General features: G+C 51.4%; 1 protein-coding gene across 1 annotated transcript in view; it reads left to right on the plus strand.

Moving 5' to 3' along the window:
• Positions 1-22586, plus strand: part of LOC104671765 (protein tyrosine phosphatase receptor type N2) — a 521621-nt gene that overhangs the window by 494992 nt on the left and 4043 nt on the right. Inside the window, exon 13 of the mRNA XM_030932929.1 lies at positions 16305-16378. Coding sequence (XP_030788789.1) covers positions 16305-16378 — 74 coding nt within the window. The remainder of the gene's footprint in view (positions 1-16304; positions 16379-22586) is intronic.

Consider the following 22586-nt stretch of genomic DNA (forward strand, 5'->3'; position numbering starts at 1 on the left):
GCAAGCTCCCTCCTTGGTCCCAGGTGCTGGCACCAGCCCATCCAGGCCCAACCAGGCCCTCCCCTCCCTCCAACACAGGACTTGCTGGCACACATTTAGGGGTCAGACCACGCCAGCAGGAGCTGGACAAGGCTACAGCAAGGGAGCTGGCAGCAGGCAGCCCCTGAGGATGTGGGAGAGAACACAGGAGAGAGACAGGGCTGGGGGGCCACAGCCCTGTGGGGGCAGTTGTGTCGCCCTCAGGGCATGCCGCAAGTGCTGGTCCCCGAGTCCATGTGTTTCTGTTCAAACTCCTATTTGGAAATTCAGAAGGGGATCAAAGTCCTGCCCTCCGAGGTTCCGATTGCAGACACAGCTCCACGGTCCAACCTGGCCCAGCGTGCGCACTCCCCTGCCTGATTCTGCTCCCTGCTGCCGGGCAGTCGCTCCTCCGTCTCAGTCGCTGGATCCTCTCCTTCCTCCTCTGTGCGCATCCTGCTCACGGCCTGGTTGCTCTGTTTCCTGTGGTGCAGCCGCCCTCCCCAAACAGTCTGTGATCCCCCTCTCCGTCTCCCCTCCTCTCACACCCACCTACTCCATCCTTCCCTCGTTCCTCTGCTCGTCCAGCTGTGCTCTGCCACTCCCTGTTCTGGGATTCAAGGGGCCCGTGCGGAGGGCTGCAGGGGTCTCCCTGTTGTCCTGGAGGCATCTCCCAGAGCATTGTCCCTGCCCAGCCCTCAGGCCCAACATCCTCCATCCAGACCCTCAGGGGCTGTCCCCAGAGGAAGCGGGGTCCCCCGAGTCCTTGCCTGGCGCCTGAAATCCAGGCACGTGCAGCCTGGCCATTTGGCAGTGGGGCTCCCTCATGGTGTTGAATAGGATGCTGGGGGTCCCCCGTTGGAGTCAAGGTGCTGCAGGGGGTCGCACGCTGTCCCGTGGAATCAGTAATCCTCACGCAAGATTCTTCCAGACGCACAGCAACTACGTGAGACAGAACTTGCATGTGGGAAGGGCAGCAATCCCGTGCAGTGTCACACAGCCCCTCGGCTCCCTCCTCGGCCTCTCCTGTGCTTCCATTTCTCCTGTTTCTGAGGTCAAATGGTGCAAAGTGTCCTTGGCCATGAGCCCACAGGCGTGGGACAAGGTCTCCGTGCTTTCACTATAAGCCACAGAACTGAGTCAATGCGTAACTGGCCCTGTCCCCAGCCCAGGCACTTTCTGAACCCAAAATAGACTCAGGGGGACTGAGGCAGCTGCCGGCCCTGAAGGAGCAAGGGGGAGGAGAGCCTGGCCTGTGCCCTTGCAGGAGAGATCCCAGCAGACCCCCATAAAGGCGGGGCCCCCAGGAGCAGCAATACCAGTGGTCAGTGCAGCCTGGGAGGGGAGCTGGCTGCATTCGTCACACATCCCCGCTGGACCAGTGCGTGAGCACCTTTCAGGTTAAAGGTGCAAGTGGTGTGTGCGTGTTCCAGGCAGCATGAGAAGGGTTGCCTTGGGTGGGCCCCCTGTTCTCTTCTACATGTGCAATATTCACAGTTTGGTGTGATCGTTACTCAGCTGCAGACGTCTCCTGAATGCCATTTACTGCACATGCGTGTTGATTCTGACGTAGGTGTCGAGGGCCTAGCCACATCCTGGAGCTCCCCGTGTGGGTGTGTGTGCTCTGCACCGACCTGTTAATGGCTGTGTGCCCTACCCCATCACACAGACGCTCCAGGATGTACCTCAGCACTCCCCTGCCTTGGGGCTCTCGTGCCGTTCCCAAACCTCTTCTGTCAGCACAGATGCTGCGTTTACGTCTTGGTCCTGCCCCGGTGCACTGGCACTGGTTGTGCAGGGCAGGTAGGTGGGGTGGCAGCAAACTGCAGTGGGCACCGCGTTGCACCAACGTGCATGTGTTTGCACACAGATGGGACTCCGACTTGCGGAGCCATCATATTCGTTTTTCCCTTTTAACAATCCCCCCTTGAATCGTGAAGCTGTGCTGGCCTGCACAGCGGTGCGGAGGTCTGGCGTCTCCGCGTTGATGCTGCCAGCAGCTCAACAGTATTATGGGATGGTCCAGCAATCGATAGAAACTTATCAGCGTATTTCGCACAATTCCCTGTCCTCCTGGAGTATTAGGGGATGGTGACTTTAAAACGACAGTACTCATTTATACACTTCTACATTTTGTTTAACTTACATTTTTTATAAGGACCTGGAGGCATCTCAGTTTCTCCAAAAGAAGGATTTAGAATTTGTTCAAAGGAAAAAAAACATAAGAAGTAGCTGGTTTGTTATGATTCTGACCTACCTGATTTTCAAGTGAATAAGATGCAGATTTGCGTCCTTTGATCCCAGCAAAGTGTCGTAACATAGACCATATAATTTATCTGGAAGGTCAGCAAAAAAAATCCTGCTTATAATTTTCATAAGTCTTTAGTTAAGATCATCCAGGAAAGATGTGAAGTAAAAACTCAGCACCGGAGGCCCAGGACAGTGTGTGCATGTGTGTGTGTGATGGGTGTGGGTGTGTGGGCATATGCATGCCCGTGTGTACGTGTGTGCATCCACGTGGCTGTGTGCATGTGCGCAGCATGAGTGTGTGATATTGGGTATGAAATGTGCAGTGTGAGCTGTGAGTGTTCTGTGTGTGTATGCGTGTGTATGATGTGTGTGATCCTGAATGTAGGAATAACGGATGTGCATGTGTGATGTGGGGTGTATTGTGAGAGTGTGGGGTGTCGGTGTGTGTGTGCATGTGTGTAGGATGTGAGTGTTCTATGGTGTGTGCATGCCTGTGTGTGTGTGTGCATATGTATGACCTATATAAGTGGGGTGTGTGTGTTTGGTGTGTGCACGCTTGTGTATGTATGTGTGCGTGCATGTATATATGACATGAGTGTGGATGTGCATGTTGTGTGAGCGTGTGCATGCCTGTGTGTATATCTGTGTGTGTGTATGTATGACACGAGTGTGCTATGTGCATCTTGTGTGGATACGTGCATGCCTATGTATATGTGTGTGCATGCATGTGCATATATATGACATTGTGCATGTGTATGCGTATGTGTGACATCAGCGTGGGGGGTGTGTGTTGTGTGGGCATGTGCATTCCTGTGTGTATATGTGTGTGTGCATGTGCATATGTATGACGTGAGCATGGGTGTGTTGTGTGTGCATGCCTGTGTGTATACATGTGTGCATGTGTGTGCATATGTATGAAGTGAGTGTAGGGTGTGCATATTGTGGGCGTGTGCATGTGTATGTGTGCTTGTATGTGTGTATGTATGACAGTGTGAGGTGTGAGTGTAGTGTGAGCATTGCACACATGTGTATGTGTGTGGGCGTGTATGTATGACATGTGAGTGTGGAATGTGCATGTTTGGGTGTGTGCATGCGTGTGTGCCTGCATGTGCATGTGTATGACATTGTGCATGTGTGTGCATATGTGTGACGTCAGCATGAGGTGTGCGTGTTGTGTGCGCATGTGCATTCCTGTGTGTATATGTGTGTGTGCGTGTGCATATGTATGACATGTGAGTGTGGGTGTGTTGTGTGCATGCCTGTGTGTATATCTGTGTGCATGTGTGTGCATATGTATGAAGTGAGTGTGGGGTGTGCATATTGTGGGCGTGTGCATGTGTATGTGTGCTTGTATGTGCATATGTATGACATTAGTGTGAGGTGTGAGTGTAGTGTGGACATGTGCACACGTGTATATGTGTGTGGGCATGTGTGTATGTGTGACATGTGAGTGTGGGATGTGCATGTTTGGATGTGTGCATGTGTGTGCCTGCATGTGCATACGTATGACATGGGGTGTGTGTTTTGGTGTGTGCATGCATGTCTGTGTGCGCATGTGCATATGTATGACGTGTGATTGGGTATGTGTATGCATGTGTACATGTGTGCATGTGCGTATGTATGACGTGAGTGTGAATGTGGGTGTGTGCATGCCTTTCTGTGTGTGTGTGCATGTGCATATGTATGACGTGAGTGTGGGTGTGAGTGTTGTGTGGTGTGTGCATGCCTGTATATATATGTGTGTGCATGTGCGTATGTATGAGTGTGGATGTGTGTGTTGTGTGGTGTGTGCATGCCTGTGTGTATAGGCGTGTGTGTGCATGTGTGTATGACGTGAGTGTGGGTGTGTGCCTACATGTGTATGTGTGTGCATGTGTGTATGACATGAGTGTGGCTGTGGGTATTGTGTGGTGTGTGCATGCCTATATGTGTGTGCATGTGTATATATATGACGTGTGTGTTGTGTGGTGTGTGCATGCCTATGTGTGTGCATGTGTGTATGTATGACATGGGTGTGTGTGGTATGTGCATGCCTGTGTGTATACATGTGTGTGCATGTGCCTATGTATGACATGAGTGTGGATGTGTGTTTGGGTCTATGCATGTATGTGTATGTATGTGCATGTGCATATGTATGATGTGAGTGTGGGTGTATGTGTTGTGTGGTGTGTGCATGCCTGTGTGTATACATGTGTGTGTGCATGTATGTATATATGTATGATGTGAGTGTGGGTGTGTCCCGACCTGCAGGACAGTCGAACGGGCCCTGGAAGGGGGAGTGGGAATGGAGGAGACAAGAAAACACGAGAAATGGAGACAAGACAAACAGCCTGATCAAGTCTCGTTTATTGAGTGTAGGGTCATGCCTTATATAGGCTGGCAGGGGAAGAGGTTGGGCCAGGGCGGTGATGGGGGGCCGGGTCTTCTCAAATTACAATCGCGCATGCGCCGTGGGTTTGTACTTTTCCCGGGCGCGGGATCGCGCCTGCGCCCTGGGCTGCATATCTTCCTGGGCGGGAAAATGTTTGCGCGCGCGCGGGAAAGGTTGGCGCTCGCAGGAAAGGTTTGTAAATAAAGAACCCGGGAATGTGCCATGTTGTCTCCGCTTTGCGGAGATCAAGCAACAGAGGTTGGGCTAATTCCGGGCCTCATGGCTCCGGACAGGTCCCCCTTTTTTATATATAATTATGGCTAGAAGATTGTCCCTCGGGAACTGCGCCTGTCTTAGGTTGGAGTAATACATCTCATCACTGGTACCCGTCATGGGATTAGGCAGTAGCTTATGACGGCCCTCCTGTCTTAGGTTAGTGAGAGATGATACTCTCTTACCCGTCACTGGCTGTCCAGTTCAGCGCATAGGGAAGGTGGTCATAATGGGTGTATGAACCACCGCGATCTTCTTGTTCTAGGCGATGATAATGGACCTGTATAGGCTTCGCTTGGATAGCCTCGACTTGTTGCTTAATGAATGTCATGAGCTTATTGAAAACCAAAGGTCCTACAGAGAGTAAAAGCAATAGGCAAAGCAGGGGGCCCAGGAATGGCATAAGATAGGGAAGGAGTCCATGGAACCCAGTCCAAAACGGGTTATCGGTTATTTCCTTTCGTCGTTTTTCTAGGTCTTCTTGTAGACGCCTGATTTTGTCCCTGACGATCCCGGATTTGTTGGCATAGAAACAGCACTTCTCCTGTAAAGCCAAGCAGATGCCTCCCTGTTCTGCAGTTAGTAAATCTAGGCCTCTTCTATTTTGGAGCACTACTTCTGCCAGAGAATCTACCTGATCTTGTATATCTTGTATAGTACTTGAAATGGCCTGCATATCTGAGATCAATTGGCGAGACAATTTGGTATATTGAGTGACAGAAACCCCTAGGCCTGTAGCCCCAGTTGCCACGGCAGTGGTTATGCCTAATCCTGCAAGTAAGGGGATAAACCCCTAGGCCTGTAGCCCCAGTTGCCACGGCAGTGGTTATGCCTAATCCTACAAGCAAGGGGATAAACCCCTAGGCCTGTAGCCCCAGTTGCCACGGCAGTGGTTATGCCTAATCCTGCAAGCAAGGGGATAAACCCCTAGGCCTGTAGCCCCAGTTGCCACGGCAGTGGTTATGCCTAATCCTGCAAGTAAGGGGATAAACCCCTAGGCCTGTAGCCCCAGTTGCCACGGCAGTGGTTATGCCTAATCCTGCAAGTAAGGGGATAAACCCCTAGGCCTGTAGCCCCAGTTGCCACAGCAGTGGTTATGCCTAATCCTACAAGCAAGGGGATAAACCCCTAGGCCTGTAGCCCCAGTTGCCACGGCAGTGGTTATGCCTAATCCTACAAGCAAGGGGATAAACCCCTAGGCCTGTAGCCCCAGTTGCCACGGCAGTGGTTATGCCTAATCCTGCAAGTAAGGGGATAAACCCCTAGGCCTGCAGCCCCAGTTGCCACGGCAGTGGTTATGCCTAATCCTGCAAGTAAGGGGATAAACCCCTAGGCCTGCAGCCCCAGTTGCTACGGCAGTAGTGATGCCTAATCCTACAAGTAAGGGGGTAAACCCCTAGGCTTGTAGCCCCAGTTGCTATGGCAGTAGTGATGCCTAATCCTGCAAGTAAGGGGATAAACCCCTAGGCCTGTAGCCCCAGTTGCTACGGCAGTAGTGATGCCTAATCCTACAAGTAAGGGGATAAACCCCTAGGCCTGCAGCCCCAGTTGCTCCGGCGGTAGTTATGCCTAATCCTGCAAGTAAGGGGATAAACCCCTAGGCCTGTAGCCCCAGTTGCTCCGGCGGTAGTTATGCCTAATCCTGCAAGTAAGGGGGATAAACCCCTAGGCCTGCAGCCCCAGTTGCTCCGGCAGTAGTTATGCCTAATCCTACAAGTAAGGGGATAAACCCCTAGGCCTGCAGCCCCAGTTGCTACGGCAGTAGTTATGCCTAATCCTACAAGTAAGGGGATAAACCCCTAGGCCTGCAGCCCCAGTTGCTACGGCAGTAGTTATGCCTAATCCTACAAGTAAGGGGATAAACCCCTAGGCCTGTAGCCCCAGTTGCTCCGGCAGTAGTTATGCCTAATCCTACAAGTAAGGGGGTAAACCCCTAGGCTTGTAGCCCCAGTTGCTCCGGCAGTGGTTATGCCTAATCCTACAAGTAAGGGGGCAAACCCCTAGGCTTGTAGCCCCAGTTGCTCCGGCAGTGGTTATGCCTAATCCTACAAGTAAGGGGGTAAACCCCTAGGCCTGCAGCCCCAGTTGCTCCGGCGGTAGTTATGCCTAATCCTGCAAGTAAGGGGATAAACCCCTAGGCCTGTAGCCCCAGTTGCTACGGCAGTGGTTATGCCTAATCCTGCAAGTAAGGGGATAAACCCCTAGGCCTGCAGCCCCAGTTGCTCCGGCAGTAGTGATGCCTAATCCTACAAGTAAGGGGATACATTGTATTGCCCTTTTGTTTCTTCCTAAAAAGTGATCTATAGCTGGGATAGGCACAGGTTCATCTCCAGGGATAATGTCTATGTCTGGCAAAAGTGTGGCTAAGACACAGCATCCTGTCCAGTTAGTAGGTAAATAGGTATAAGCCCTATTATTGCCACATATAAAAACCGAGCTGTTTGGGGCACACAGCGATTGGAAAATATTTACTATGGTGGAACAATTATTGAACTCATTGAATCCTACATCGAGGTCGTAAATGTTATTAAGGGGAGGGGAGTAGATGCAAGAGGAACTAGGAAATTCTAAAGGCTATACTTTAAGGGGAGGAGTTATGGTGCAAGGGGTATTGGATGTATAATTTAAGTCATTACTGGGTATGGCAAGAGGAACGGGATCTCCTGATTGCAGACACAGCCAGCAGTCATCAGCCAGACTAGAGTTGGAATTGTTAAGCAGGTTATGAGTAGCCGTGAGGAGGGCAAAGGTCTGGGCATCAATTTTCTCTTTCCCTCGGGCTTTGGGCAAGGCCAAGGGGTGGTAGTGAATTTCCGGGTACAGGGACCTTTGCAACTCTTCAAGTTTTTTGTATACCCTAATTTCTCGGACCTTGTCTTGTGGTCCTCCTCCGTCAGAGATATGAAGAGGGGGGTGAATATTCCAGCAGACAGGCTGTCCTACAATGCCAGTACAGCCAGCTGATATAAGGTTATTGGTACTTCCTACAACTGTAGGGACACTACTGGCCCCTATAGTAGGGGTTCTAGATCTTGTTAAGATAGCAGTATAGTATGTTTTACTGCCAGAGGTACATTCTAAATAAGTAGTGTAGCAGGAACTATGCAGAGCAGTCTCAAATGTGTCACAAGGGCAGGTTGTGGTATCCCCTCCACTAAATATCCTTGGGGTTGACACACACCTCCACTTAAGAGAGTCACTAGACAGGTATGCTGTGTAAGCGGAGCAGGACACAGCTGAGATGTATGTATTTGGAAGGGAGGTCACATATCCCCCCAAACAATCACAGGGCTTACCGTATCGTTGTCGTATATATTTACGGGCCTCATGGGGATTACCAAAGCCGGCATATACCTGGAGTGCTTGGCAAATCAGCACCATGGTCCAGAGGGGCTTGTAGTTGAAGTTCATCTCTGCAATAGAGGAAAAGAGTACTCTCAGGGAGAAAATTACTCCCTGGATTGGTTATTGTTAGGTACCTGTCTTACCAGTCGCTCTGGTAGCCATCTGGCTGCATCATGAGTTTGAGAAAAAACACAAACTGAGCCTCTTCCCCAGATTAACACTGGGTCTGGACCATGCCATGTGTTGTCTAAGGGGTCTTTCCATTTAACCATGGCAAATTGTTTTTTGGACTCGGAATGCCAAAATCGATCGGCTGCTGATCTGTTCAGGTTGTCCAAATTTAAAAAATTTAAAATAAAAAGTGTGTGATTAAGGATATTTCTAGGGGTGCCCTTAGTAGGGTACCATTCTCCCTTTTTTATATATAATTCGTAAAACTGGATTTTTTTGAACTTTTCCTTATTTGATGTTTCTATATTTGTCATTGAGGGGACCCCAGCCTCTTCCTCGTCGCTTTGTAGTGATATAAGGTCTATTTCTTTATCAGGCATGGATTTTTCGAGGTCGGTTTGGGAGCTGCCTCTTAATATTTCCTCAGTCTGAGTAACCACCGCCATTACCTCAGGATCTTTTTCTTTTTCCTTTTTATCTATTATATCTCTGATTAGATTCCAATAAGAAAAAGCTGTCACCGGAACCTTTTCTGGTCCAAAAGTACTATAATAATCTTGAAAACAGTCTCCCACTCTACGCCACCTCTTTATGTCAATGGTCCCCTCTTGTGGAAACCAAGGGCAGGTTTCTTTTACAAAATCAAAAAAACTTAAACAAATCATTACTTTTAACCTTTACTCCTCGTGTTTTTAAAGCCTCTTTTAATTGCCCTACATAAATTTGATGCTGGCTTAATTCTTGTCCCATAATCAGACACTGTTACTCACCTCTGGTTCCAACGCGGCAGGCTCCCACGACGTCCGGAGGAATTTCTTTCCACTTTCACTTTCGGCCGACTTTAGTGCCTTCTTCCTCACTTTTTCCCCCGTGTCCAGGTCCCTGTTCGGGCGCCAGGTGTCCTGACCTGCAGGACAGTCGAACGGGCCCTGGAAGGGGGAGTGGGAATGGAGGAGACAAGAAAACACGAGAAATGGAGACAAGACAAACAGCCTGATCAAGTCTCGTTTATTGAGTGTAGGGTCATGCCTTATATAGGCTGGCAGGGGAAGAGGTTGGGCCAGGGCGGTGATGGGGGGCCGGGTCTTCTCAAATTACAATCGCGCATGCGCCGTGGGTTTGTACTTTTCCCGGGCGCGGGATCGCGCCTGCGCCCTGGGCTGCATATCTTCCTGGGCGGGAAAATGTTTGCGCGTGCGTGGGAAAGGTTGGCGCGCGCGGGAAAGGTTTGTAAATAAAGAACCCGGGAATGTGCCCTCTTGTCTCCGCTTTGCGGAGATCAAGCAACAGAGGTCGGCTAATTCCGGGCCTCATGGCTCTGGACATGGGTGTGTGGTGTGTGCATGCCTGTGTGTATATGTGTGTGTGTGCATGTGTGTATATATGACATGAGTGTGGGTGTGCATGTTGTGTGTGCATGCCTCTGTGTGTGTGCATGTGCATATGTATGATGTGAGTATGGGTATGTGTTGTGTGGTGTGCACATGCCTGTGTGTATGTGTGTGTGCATGTGCATATATATGATGTGGATGTAGGTGTGTATTGTGTGGTGTGTGCATGCCTGTGTGTATATGTGTGTGTGTGCATGTGCGTATGTATGACATGAGTGTAGGTGTGTATTGTGTGGTGTGTGTATGCCTCTGTGTGTGTGTGCATGTGCATATGTATGACATGAGTATGGGGGTGTGTGTTGTTTGGGTGTGTGCATGTGCGTGTGCACATGAAAATACCCCAGACAAAGCAGAAATATCCCAGCCTGGGTGAGTGAGGAGCTCTGCGCCTCTCAGGGCACGGGAACTGTTCCACTTCATTCCTTATCTGGATTCGTAATAATCACCATGTGTCCTTAATTCGAATGCATTTAGTTAGGACCAAGCTTTTCTTCAGTTCTTCCAGAGGGTGGAGTTGAGAAAATTTTCTCCTGTAAGTAAAGGCCTCTCTCTCTTGAACACTTGGCACACATTGTCTTTTTTACTTTCAAGAAAAAAAGAATACATTGCATCCCTGCCGTCTGCAAAACCTCTGAGTAAAATTGTAATAAACTTACCTGCACTCATCCAGTTATTATCCATGAACAGGCTGCTGGAAGCCACGCGGAAGAATGACAGTCGGGAGACGGTGATGATGGTCCTTCCGGCACACCCCATCCGTCTGTGTTCACTCTGTTTACTGGGAGGATGTGGTCTAGGGCCATGAGCTGAATCACACAGCTTGGTCAGCCAAGAGCCAGAGTCCAGAAGAAATCAAACAGGCCTTGTAAAGAGACCCGGTAGCATATTTGCTTGGTTTTCTTTAACTTCAAATGGATTCTTTCATTGTGACAAATAGTTTTAATACTTTAACACTAATATTCTTTTAATGGCTTTTGTTTAATGGTTAACATTTTTTCTCTAAAGCTAAAAAAAAAAAAGTCTGTTGTCTTAAAAATGTATTTAACCAATGTATAAACTTTTAACCCAATGAGCCCTGAGTGAATTAGAAAATAATGATGAGAACGATTTACATTTGCTGAGCTGGTCACGGCATGGTACCCAGCAGCCATTCAGGTGCCAGCGGAGCACGCAGAGCCTGGTGTCTGTGGCTCCCTCCCAGGTCCACCAACAGCGAGAGAGGTGGGTCTTCCTGGATGTCCTGGGCATGAGGGTGCAGCCCAATCCAAACAAGAAACTGACTCAGCCAGAGCTCACCATACTGAGGTGCTAGCCAAGATGGCAGCCTGCGTCACTTCCCTGGACGTTCCCGACATTGACAACTCAAACCTGGTCAAGTAGCAGAAAGTGGCTCCACTGAGTCCATTTATCACTTCCCTGTATATTCCCAACATTGACAACTCAAATTAAACCTCATCAAGTAGCAGAAAGAGGCTCCACGGAGTCCATTCATTTCCCTGGTGTTTGAATCACCACGATGCTTCTTAGGTGGAAAACGCCTGGAACTTCTCTATGGACCCACCCTCTGTCCCTGGTAACCATCGTTAAGGTTCCTTTCTTTCCTTCCATCCGGATTTTCTTTGCTTGTGCTCTGACTCCTCGACTGTTTGCAGGCTTTTCAGTGTGAGCGTCACACCACTGGGCCTTTCCGTTTACCTGGAATTTCACTTTTGTTAGCTGCTCCTTCACCTTGTCAGCAAAATTGGATTTTTCAAGAGAGAATTCTACTTTAAATGCACTAGAGGGAGCTTTCTATGCAGTGGAGGCTTTAAATGAATCTTTGACACCAAGAAAAGCCTTTTACGAAGTGAAGGGGGACACATGCCCACCCAGCAGGTGCTTTATCAATGACAACGTTGTGCCCCTGCCCTGCCTGGCCGCACCCATGCTCAGGAGGGCACGAGAGCGGGCAGGATCTGGCGCCCGGCCTGGCTGCACCCATGCTCAGGAGGGCACGAGAGCAGGCAGGACCCGACGCCTGGCCTGAGCCTGGCTGTCCAGGGTCTGTCCCTTATGAAAGATCTCACGCATGGGTTCTATGAAAGCTTCTCTCTCTGCCACACTTCAAGTAAGGAATTATTCTTAATTCTAGCATGCAAGAAGCAGGAGCTATCCACAGCAGACAATTGATTTTACTAATACATCTGTTACGGACCTAATGCTAGTGCCACACACCTTTTAAGTGTTAACTCCGTTTCCTCTGCTCTTCAGTTTTGGTCTTGGGCTCATTGCGATTTGGAGGCATGCTCCCGTGTCGTTCTGTATTTCAGCCCAGTTCTCCCCAGGTTGTCTGGGGATGACCCAGCGCATCTTTCTCCTTCCCTTTTTTCACTTTTCCTCACAAACCATAGTCTGAGAGGGAGCCACGATGTCGTGAAATAAGAGAGACTTTATCCATCGCATTTTATCTGAGGACCACGCCACTGTTCTGGGAGGCAGCTGCCAGCAATGACCATCTCCAGAAGTCAGTGCACGCGGAGGGAGAGCCCCTTCCTCACCCGCACCTGCTACAGCTCCTGACGGCTTCATGGCTCCGGCCAGAATTCAGGAGGGCAGTTGCCAGTGAGGGATGGTGGCCCGGGATTCCACACTCGCACAATCATACACACAGCCCTTCAGGTGACATTGCCGTTGAAAGTCGTTTTAAAAAAGAAGTTTCAGGGACTAAAAGCAAGTACCCTAAGCCACCTAAAGGAGAGAGATTTTAACTCTGTGGCCCCGATGAACCCTGAACATGGCATCTCGGGAAGGCTGAGAGCTCCCTATCTCTTGAATCAGACTATTTATACCACACCTGTTCTCCCATGAACATGTCTCAGGTTCATGACTCCTGAGACAGAGAGCTGAGGGATCCCCATAGAAGCTGCTGCTGTCCTCGTGCCTGGAAGGCTTCAGAGAACATGACTGATTGGATCTCACCCTCGCACAGAAGAGTTTGCTCACGAGATCTGTGAGGCTGCCTGAGTATCAAATGTGTTTTGTAAATTACACGTAATCATGTGTCATCTCACTGGACCCTCACTGGACCCTGGAAACGGGAGGAAAGCCCCTCAGAAGTGAGGCTGGCCCATCCAGCTTCCCCGCCACGCCCAGCATAGGGTGCAGAGTGGAAACCCACACCTCAGCTCTGTAGCTCGCGCTTCCCTGTGTCACCTAACACAACTCGGCATCTGTCGGCAACCCCAGCGCTCCTGCCTTTAACTCACCTTTTTTGGTGTTGGGAAAATTTCTTAAAAGCCAATAGACACCTTATGTTTTTAATTACACAAGACTAGTTATAATACATTTTGTATATTAGAACCTGGTTTCCAATCCCAGCAGCAAACAGCCGAAGATAGTGTGCTCTAAACGTGGGTGTGAGGCCCCAGCACACGGAGCCTCCCTGGTCCTGCACCTCGGCCTGTCCCCTCCCCACACAATCCAGGTCAGCATCGTGCTGAGGTCAGCAGTCGGGATGTGTGAGGAGTTACAAGACCCAGTGTTAGATGGAGCCTATACATTTCCCAGTTTCTGAGCTGTTATTCACGCAGCCAGCTGCTTTGCAGAATGACTTCCTTTCTAAATGAGAGGGCAGTTTTCCTTGTACATAGAAATACTGTGTTACTTTTATCGGGAAGCTATTTAGTTATGTTATTGTTTTTTACACATGGTAAACAGCAAACGTCTTGCCATTTCTTCTGGATGATTTCTAAAGAGCCAATCCAGCAGAATTTGGAGTGTGTGGTGACCATGGGGTGCGCAGTGACTGTGGGGTGTGTGATCGGTGGCCACAGGGTGTGCAGTGGCCATAGAGTGCATGGTTCCTGGGGGGTATGTGGTGGCCGTGGAGTGTGTGGTGGTCATGGGGTGCATGCCAGCTGTGGGGTGCGTGCTGGCTGTAGGGTGTGTGCTGGCTGTGGGGTGCACAGTGCCCATGGGGTGTGTGCTGGCTGTGGGGTACATGCTGGCTGTGGGGTGTGTGCTGGCTGTGGGGTGTGTGGTGGCAGTGAGGTGTGTGCTGGCTGTGGGGTGCACAGTGTCTGTGGAGTGCATGGTGGCCAGTGGCCTTCCTTTGTGTGAGCCCCATCTGGGGTCTCTGTTTAGCTTGAGCCTTTATACCAACTTGAGATGCTTGAAAGATGCTGTGAATTGCACCTTATTTATCCTTCTGCCTATAGTTGTGGTATTTTTCACATTTAAATTGCAGCAAAGTTCTGGGGACAATGTGTCCAGAAGCCACAGCTCCTACCAAAGGTACAGTCACGGTGCAACAGACTGAGGAGTTTTTTTGGCTGAAGCACGAACGTTCGTGCCATGGCGCTGAGACTAACCTCACGCTCTCCATGCAGGGACTTGACTTTCATAAGACAAGCTTGTCTCAGAGAGGCCAGTACCCCTGCGTCGTTTCTGCCGTGATTCTGCTATGTGGGCACAACTGCCGGAGTGCCCGTGAGAGGAGGAGGAGAGGAAGCGGCATCCTCAGCCGCCACAGTCGCAGCTGCAGGAGGGGGTCCTTCGGCTTCCTTCCTTCCTCTCTACCATTTACCAAACTCACCCGTCAGGCTGTTTTAAATTTATGGATTTCTTTTAAAACAAGATTGTATTTACTGTGGCCTTGTCAACTTTTGAGGCCTTTGGAGACCCAAAGAGGAGCAATTAAAGAAACCTGTGCACCTGACCTCACCTTCCACCCGCATGAGCTGCCAGCTAGTTCCCTGGTGGCTGAGCTCACAGGGGCTGCCCCAAGAAAGAGGCTCCTTTCCTGCCTGCAGAGGCTCTGGCTTAAAAGGTGGTGGCCCTCATGGTGTTCCCTGCCCAGGAGGATGGGGTCCTTTAGCGAGGGGATGGGAGCTGGAGGGACAGCCAGCTTAGCCCGACAGTGGCTCCCATCACAAGCCCTGTTCCTGCTGGGGGATGCCAGTGTCTCCACCTTCTGTGTTCAAGGGAGGGGAGACCCTCCAGCCAGGCAGGGCAGGTGGGGTGGTCATCTCGCGCCGGGCCTCCCTGGTGGAGCCACTGCAGGGCTGTCCTGATGGCCAGATTCTCCGCACCACCTGCTCTGTTCTCCCTTCATGCAAACATGACATTTGGTTCCAACGTGTGTCCTCCCCAGCCTCCCTGTCACCCCTGCCTTTCCGTCCTGGCTGCCTGCGGCTCTGAAGCAGGCCCTGTGACTTGGAGGTGCTTTGCAGGCACCCACTATCCTGCTGGGATGATCCTGGAGCCCGAGCCCGCACTGGCTTTTCAGTTGCCACCCTATGAAGCTGCAGAACCACAGGGAAAGGAAATTGAGGAACCTTAGGAATTTTAAACCTGCTCTCCTGATTCGCTGGGTGAGGAGCGTGGTGTGCACTCAGGTTACGGCCAGAGAGAAAGGCCCGGGGCCCACCTGACTCTGGGCCACCTGGGCCTCCTCAGGTCATTGGCCAGCACTGTCCTGCCCACGGTAGTCAGGATTCCAATGACTGCGGCTTCCTTCTCTCTGTGGCTTGGACACACCGTTGGCCATGTCTCCATTTCCTCATCTGCGACTGGGGTGACCACAGTTCTCAGTTCACCGTGTTCAGTAGAGGGGACGTGGTAGAGGGGACGTGAGGTGCCTGGCACCCATGTGGGTTTCCCTGTGGGATTCTGACCCACTTCAGAGGTGCCTCCTGCTCCTCATCCCACACTTCTCCATGTTTCTCATCCTGGTGGCTGTGTCCTGTCTCCCCCTCTCACCTGCAACACGCTGGAGAGGTCGGGACCCTGTCTTGCTCATTATCTGTCTACTAAAGAACCTAGCAAAATGGAAAAACAAGAATATGTGCTGAATTAATTATTAGTTTAAAATTTAAAACTTAAATAGCATGATTTGAGTGCAGCCAGCAACACCTGCCGTGAGATCGGTGCTGTCTACAGGAGGATGGAGCTTTCAGTGAACTGCTGAGCTGGGAGTAACCATGGGCTACCTTTACTCAGTCCCAAAACGTGGAACATTAGAATTTAAAAAGCAGGAAACTCTACAGTTAAAAGCCAATATTAAGGTTAAGTCCATTAATCTAAATTAATCTGATTTTTTATTTCTTTAAATGAAAAAGTAATCCTATGCCATCGAAGGTAAAGTTTATGTGTGGTTCCCTATGATTCACTACATTCCCTGAAGTGTGAAACAAAAACAAAGAAAGAAAAGAAAACCAGCTTTGGTTTCTGATGGCGACGGCCTGCTGTTGGTACGTATCTGTATGAGCATCTTATAACAATTTTTCAGCCCAGCTTTCTGGAATTAATGCTAATGAAAGCTGCCCCTGCCTTCGTTTTCTATAAGAACACTGAAATTGCAGCCGCCTGCCAGCCTGCTGAGGAATGAGTGTAATAATTTTCAATTGGCCTCTCAGCCCAGAGGGAACGTGGCTAGCAGGAGATTGACAGATGTGGCATGGATTATCTTGTGCTCTGAACTCAGCCCAATTTGTGGTTTGTTGCAGGTGCTAAAGAGATTGATATCGCAGCAACCCTGGAGCACTTGAGGGACCAGAGACCCGGCATGGTCCAGACGAAGGTACTGTCAGTCTCTCCTCCAGGACATAGACCCATTAAAGGTGCCTCTCTGTGGCCGTGTTCCTGAGAGGAGCATGGGGAGGGCCTGGTTTAATGTGAGCCACACACCAATTGCTCTGCTCTGGCTGGCCTCGTCCACACCAGTCCTGTGTGGGTGGGGGCACATCTGGGCCCCCAGAGGTCCACTGACGAATCCTGCAACACCTCCAGATGCAGCCACATCTCAAGTCGTAGGAACTCGATTCACCGGCTCTTTCCATTCACTAGATTTGGGGGTGGGGGGAGAATGCTGTATTTTTGTAGAAACAGGTTGACGATAAATCCCAGAGCCCTCCGGAAGATGTTCTGAGCTCACTGAGTGCTGCCTGGCCGCTCCGGGGCCTGTACTTTGTGGAGGACCCAGGGCACAGCATCCTGGAGCACCCAGAATCGCTCACACTTGCTGAAGAGGCCCAGTTTGCAGCAAGAGGGGTCAACAGCAAAAAATTTTGGTGAGCTTTGGCTCAACGAGAACTGGACGTGAGGTTGATGTGTGCCTGGCTTCTCGCCATGAGGCTGGGCTTGGCGTGCCTTTGGCCTCTCTGCTCCTCCGTTTCACTTTGCCCTCTCTGTGCAACTGGTAGCACCATCACGTGATTTTGTGAAAGTTCTTTGTAAGTCTTGGGACAGTATATTTTCTTCGGTTTTGTTGTTGTTGTTGTTTTGGGTTTTTTTGTTTGTTTGTTTTATTTTTTGAGATGGAGTCTCGCTCTGTCACCCACGCTGGAGTGCAGTGGTGAAATCTCAGCCCACTGCAACCTCCGCCTCGCAGGTTCAAGCAATTCTCCTGCCTCAGCCTCCAGAGGGAAAAAAAAAAACTCAGAAATAATCCACCAACCCTCCACCTAGTGTCCCCAAATATGAACACCTCACGTAACCACAGTGCAGTGACCAAACCCAGGAAGTCAGCATCGAAACAAACCACTGACTGACCGATAGTCCCAGCCCGATGCCCTCCGTGCCCCACCAGAGAACTTCCCCTGGAGCAGGACATGCCCGGGGTGGCCATGCGAGGGGCTCATGGCTCCTCTGCTGTCTGGGACGCTTCACGGCCGTGAGGTCTTCTAGAGCACCAGCAGCCTTGCTCTGTCTTTGTGGAACGTCTCTTGTCTAGGTGTGTCCCACGTCCCCCGTGGTCCGGGCTGGGGGGGGGGGGGTGCAGGAATGTCCCTCACGAGGAACGCTAGCCCTAACCCTAACCCTAACCCACTGAGGCGTGTGTCTGGAGGTTTCTGCGTGGCTGGGTGATGATTTTTCCCTGTGTGGTTACTCAGTGTCTCTCAGGGAGAAGCTGGGACTGTGCACGTCGGTCTTTCCTTCTGCTTGTTCACCACAGCACTTGGCACGTATTGTGAGGCTGTCAAGAGAGGAAGTGACACGGGACAGCTGCTGTTCTAGCAGCAACAGTGGTCAAAACAAAAAAGTTCGGGTGAGCTTTGTCTCAACAAGAACTGGACGTGAGGTTGATGTATGTCTGGCCTCTCTGTACCAAGGAGTTCCCAGGTTTCATGCCATGGAAGGGTCCATCCATGGAAGGGTCCACCTTGCCTCACTGACCATCCTCCTGGCCTGGCTGCCTAGCAGCAAAAGAGGTGGCCTTGTGAAGGCAGGCACGTACCACCTTCTGGCTGGCCCTGAATCCCGGGAGCTTCAGGTGGCTCTGAACTGGACAGAGGAGGCCATGGAGGCTGGGAGAACGGGGCACGCATAACCAGGAATGGACAGCGAGCGCCACCTCAGGCAGGTGTGATCGTGACTCCACACCGAGGCCCACTCTGGGATAAGTCCCAGGAAATCTAAATTCAAATTAGTTTCCTCCCCACGCCTCTGCCTGCCTCTCAGGCAGCCTCCTCCCCTCCGGACAGGTGAGTTTGCCCAGAACACACACTGGTTTTAGGATGGGTCTGGGCAAAATCATCTCAAGGGGATATCTTCTTGCCAAAAGTGAAAAAACATTGCAAAGAGCAAAGCCTCCTGGCCTCCGTTGTGTGTATCCTGTTTGCCAGAACGAGCCCTTCCTGGCACACAGATGACTGAGGCGTGCAAGGTGGTCCCAAGACCCTTCGTGAAGTGAGGTGCTTGGGGACTCATCAGAGAAGGAGAAAGCCACAATCACGATCATTACATGCCAGGTATTCCGTTCTACTCTATTTTGAAATGGCAAGATGACAGCAAAGACCTGGGACCAACCCAAATGCCCATCAACGATAGACTGGATAAAGCAAATGTGGTGCGTATACACTGTGGAATAATATGCAGCCATAAAAAGGAACGAGATCATGCCCTTTGCAGGGACATGGATGGGGCCAGAGGCCATTATCCTCAGCCAACTAATGCAGGAACAGAAAACCAAACACCGCCTGTTCTCACTTGTAAATGAGAGCTGAACAATGAGAACACATGGACACTGGGAAGAGAACAGCACACACTGGGGCCTGTCAGTGGGGAAGGGAGAGGGAGAGCATCAGGATCAATAGCTAATGCATACGGAGCCTAATTCCTCGGTGATGGGTTGATGGGGGGCGGCAAACCACCATGGCACACGCTTACCTATGGAACAAACCTGCCTGCCCTGCACGTGGATCCCAGAACTTCAATATAAAATAAATAAATAAATGGCAAGATGATGACACATACGCACTCTTGCCCTGTTGCCCAGATCACTTGGTGACCCGAAGCTCCGTTTTCTGCACTCCAGATTACAAAGTCAGCTTCCTAGCTGCTTCCTTCTTGGACTGGGCGTCCCGAGGAGTTCCCCCTCTTCCTTAAGGTTTGTGTTCAGGAGCCGTCTTGGGGCATGCACATAAATTCAGCTCCTGGAATTTCAAGGCATAAGGAAATGGGAACCACGTGAAAGTCACTGTCAACCCATGACTGTGCTGCCCAACATCACCCCGAGACTGAACTTCCCCTAGAAGTTCAATTTCACAAAGATAGAAAATTATCTGGGCACAATGCTGCTGTCCAGTCTGAATGCTTTTCTTCCACGAAGCCAAGAGGAGGCATCTGCAGCTCCTTTGAACGGAGGAAGTCACGTTGCTTCATTTGGAACTGAAGACAAGGAAGGAATGAGCCGTTGATATGAGCACCCGGAGACCGGGATGACCACAGGCCCCGACAGCAAAACACCGTCGTTGCAGTAAAAAAGAACCTCGGGATAGCTGTTTCCTCCCTGGAATTTGAGTCGAATAGAAAATATTTCACTCAGTCCCTGACCACAAACTCCGTCATCTTAGGAAAAAAGTCCAGGCACCCAGAGGCTGAACCGCAGCTCAGGATTTGACACCACACGAGCTGCCAGAGGCGACACAGCCACACACACCGTGCAAACCCACACACCTGCACACACCCATGCATACAACCACACACACCTACACACACACACTGTGCACACCCACACACCTGCACACACCCATGCATACAAGCACATCTACACACCCACACACACTGCACACCCACACACCTGCACACACCCATGCATACAACCACACACCTACACACCCACACACCCACACACACTGCACACCCATACACCTGCACACACCCATGCATACAACCACACACATCTACACACCCACACACTGCACACCCACACACCTGCACACACCCATGCATACAACCACACACCTACACACACTGTGCACACCCACACACCTGCACACACCCATGCATACAACCACACACACCCATACATTGTGCACACACACACCTGCACACACCCATGCATACAGCCACACACACCCACACACACCTACACACCCATGTACATGGTGCACACCCACACAGCCACACACACTGTGCACACCCACACATCTGTACAGAGTGCACACCTACACAGCCATGGACACTGCACACACCCCCACATTGCACACACCCCCACAGACACCCACAAACACCTACACACACACAGCCACACCCACTGCACACACCCAAACACCTGCACACACCCATGCATACACCCCACACACACCTACACACCCACCCACGGGGTGCACACCCACACAGCCACAGACACTGCGCACACCCACACACCTCCACAGCTGTACACACGGTGCACACCCCCACACGCATCTACACACCCATGCACACCTGCACTGCTGCACACCCACACGCACCCACGCACACGGTGCACATCCACACACAGCTGCATGCACACACACACGCCCACACACACCCCCGTGTGCACACACCCTCAGCAGACATGAGGGATGGCAGACAAGGCTGAAATCAAATCACACTTCTCTCCCATCTGTGCATCTGTGGTAGAGCGGTTCTTCCCTTCCTTCCCTCCACACGTGTCAAGAGTTTCCCATTTAACCAAGGACCTTAACACTTTCCTGCCCAAAATGGTGTTTCCTCTTTTACATTTGTCAGTTCCACAAGTAGTGCCAGTGATGAGTGGCTCTACTTCTCAAGAAGCCCGCGCCCCCCTCACTGGGCAGGAGACCCCATGCTTTCCTCACTGGGCAGGAGGCCCCGTGCATGTCCACGTGCTGCCCGTGCGTCGCTCTCCCCAACCTGCCATCTCACATCTGCATTTTAGTTTCTTCCTTCTCCATTTTCTTCTATGCCAGCCCCTTGTCCTAAAGCCTGACCTCAGCCTCCTCCTCAGATGTACCCGGTGTAGTCCTCGGTCCCAGAAGCAGGGCATGGCCCAGACATGCTCCTATCTTCCCAATCCAGCACAGCACTGGAGTGACAGACACGGATTCCGTCATGCATAGTGCAGTCCACGCTCACGCCCAGCCTCAGGCCCGCAGCCCACCTCTCCCAAGGCCTCCCGTGCCATTGAAACTGTTCATTTCTGTAGCTCTCCACCTCTCTCCACCTCTCTCCACCTCTCGCCATCTCTCTCCACCTCTCTCCACCTCTCGCCATCTCTCTCCACCTCTCTCCATCTCTCTCCACTTCTCTCCATCTCTACCTCTCTCCGTCTCTCTCCACCTCTCTCCGTCTCTACCTCTCTCCATCTCTCTCCACCTCTCTCTGTCTTTCTCCACCTCTCTCTGTCTCTCTCCATCTGTCTCCATCTCTCTCTGTCTCTCCATCTCTGTCCCTCTGCCCCGGTGTACACACACACAATGCCTAGTCCCTAACTTGGGCAGGGCTCAACTCTCACGGTGTGGCTTGGAGCTGGTCTACTTTTGTGAAAAGAGAAGCTGAAGGTGACAGACACAGGAAAGTGTGTCGTCCTCACCCCCTTTTGAGAGGTGCTGGGGGAAGCCGCCCCACACGGGTGTGTGCAGCGTCCTGGAGGGCACAGGTGGCTCAGCAACACGTTCACTGAGGCCCCCTTTAAGGTTCCTATCTCCACCCAGGCCTTTGTTTACACCTGAAGAATTACAAATATAAACATAAGCACAAATAGAAATCCAAGCGGCCTCCACAAAGCTCCACGGCTTCCAGCCCTGGCTGACCCTAACCCCAGCAGCGGGTGTCTGAGAGCCACGGTGGCTCCTGCAGCCTCCATCCCTCCACCAGCTATGTGGGCACCCTGTGGTTGCCCCAGGACAGCCTGAGAAGGGGCGTTCCCACTCGCTGTCCAGCATGGACCCAGGGGTGGTGACCTGGCCTGAGCCTGGCTGGGCTGTCCCGCCTCAGCCACTTCTCCATGGGGTACAGTTCCACTGGAAGAAGCCGTTGGGATCTTTCTCTGGCAGGCCTCAAATTTTATTTTAGTATATGTTCAAAAATGCTTTCTTGCTTAGAATGTCCTGACTTGGCCTCTCAAATGTCCTGTCTTTGCAAACCTAGGAGGCTTTGCGCCCCTCCCACTCAGACTGCTGGCACTGAGATGCAGTTTAGGCTAAGACGGTCGTCTGGTCATCCTTTGCAATTGTGTTACTCCTTTGAAATAAACTCCTATCATAGAAGTTCGCCAAAGGCTAGGGTTTTCCCCGCCTACCCGGGATCTAGGGTGCGGGTCTAGGTGACACTTGCTCAGCGGATGCTGCTCAGAACGTGGCCGCAGGCCTTCGAGGACCCACAGGGCATGAGCGCTGCATCCCGGTGCTGCACGCGGCTGACGCTTCACGATAAAGGACAAGATGATCCAGAAGCCCCGTCCCCTCAAACGCCAGCTCTGAGGCTCACAACACCCTCCGGGAAGCGCCCCCTCCTCCTGCCAACCGACGCCCACAGGGCCCAGCGGGCTCTGAGTAAGGTGCTCG

This window comes from Rhinopithecus roxellana, chromosome 6 (genome assembly GCF_007565055.1).
Source record: "Rhinopithecus roxellana isolate Shanxi Qingling chromosome 6, ASM756505v1, whole genome shotgun sequence".
Classification (NCBI taxonomy): Eukaryota; Metazoa; Chordata; class Mammalia; order Primates; family Cercopithecidae; genus Rhinopithecus; species Rhinopithecus roxellana.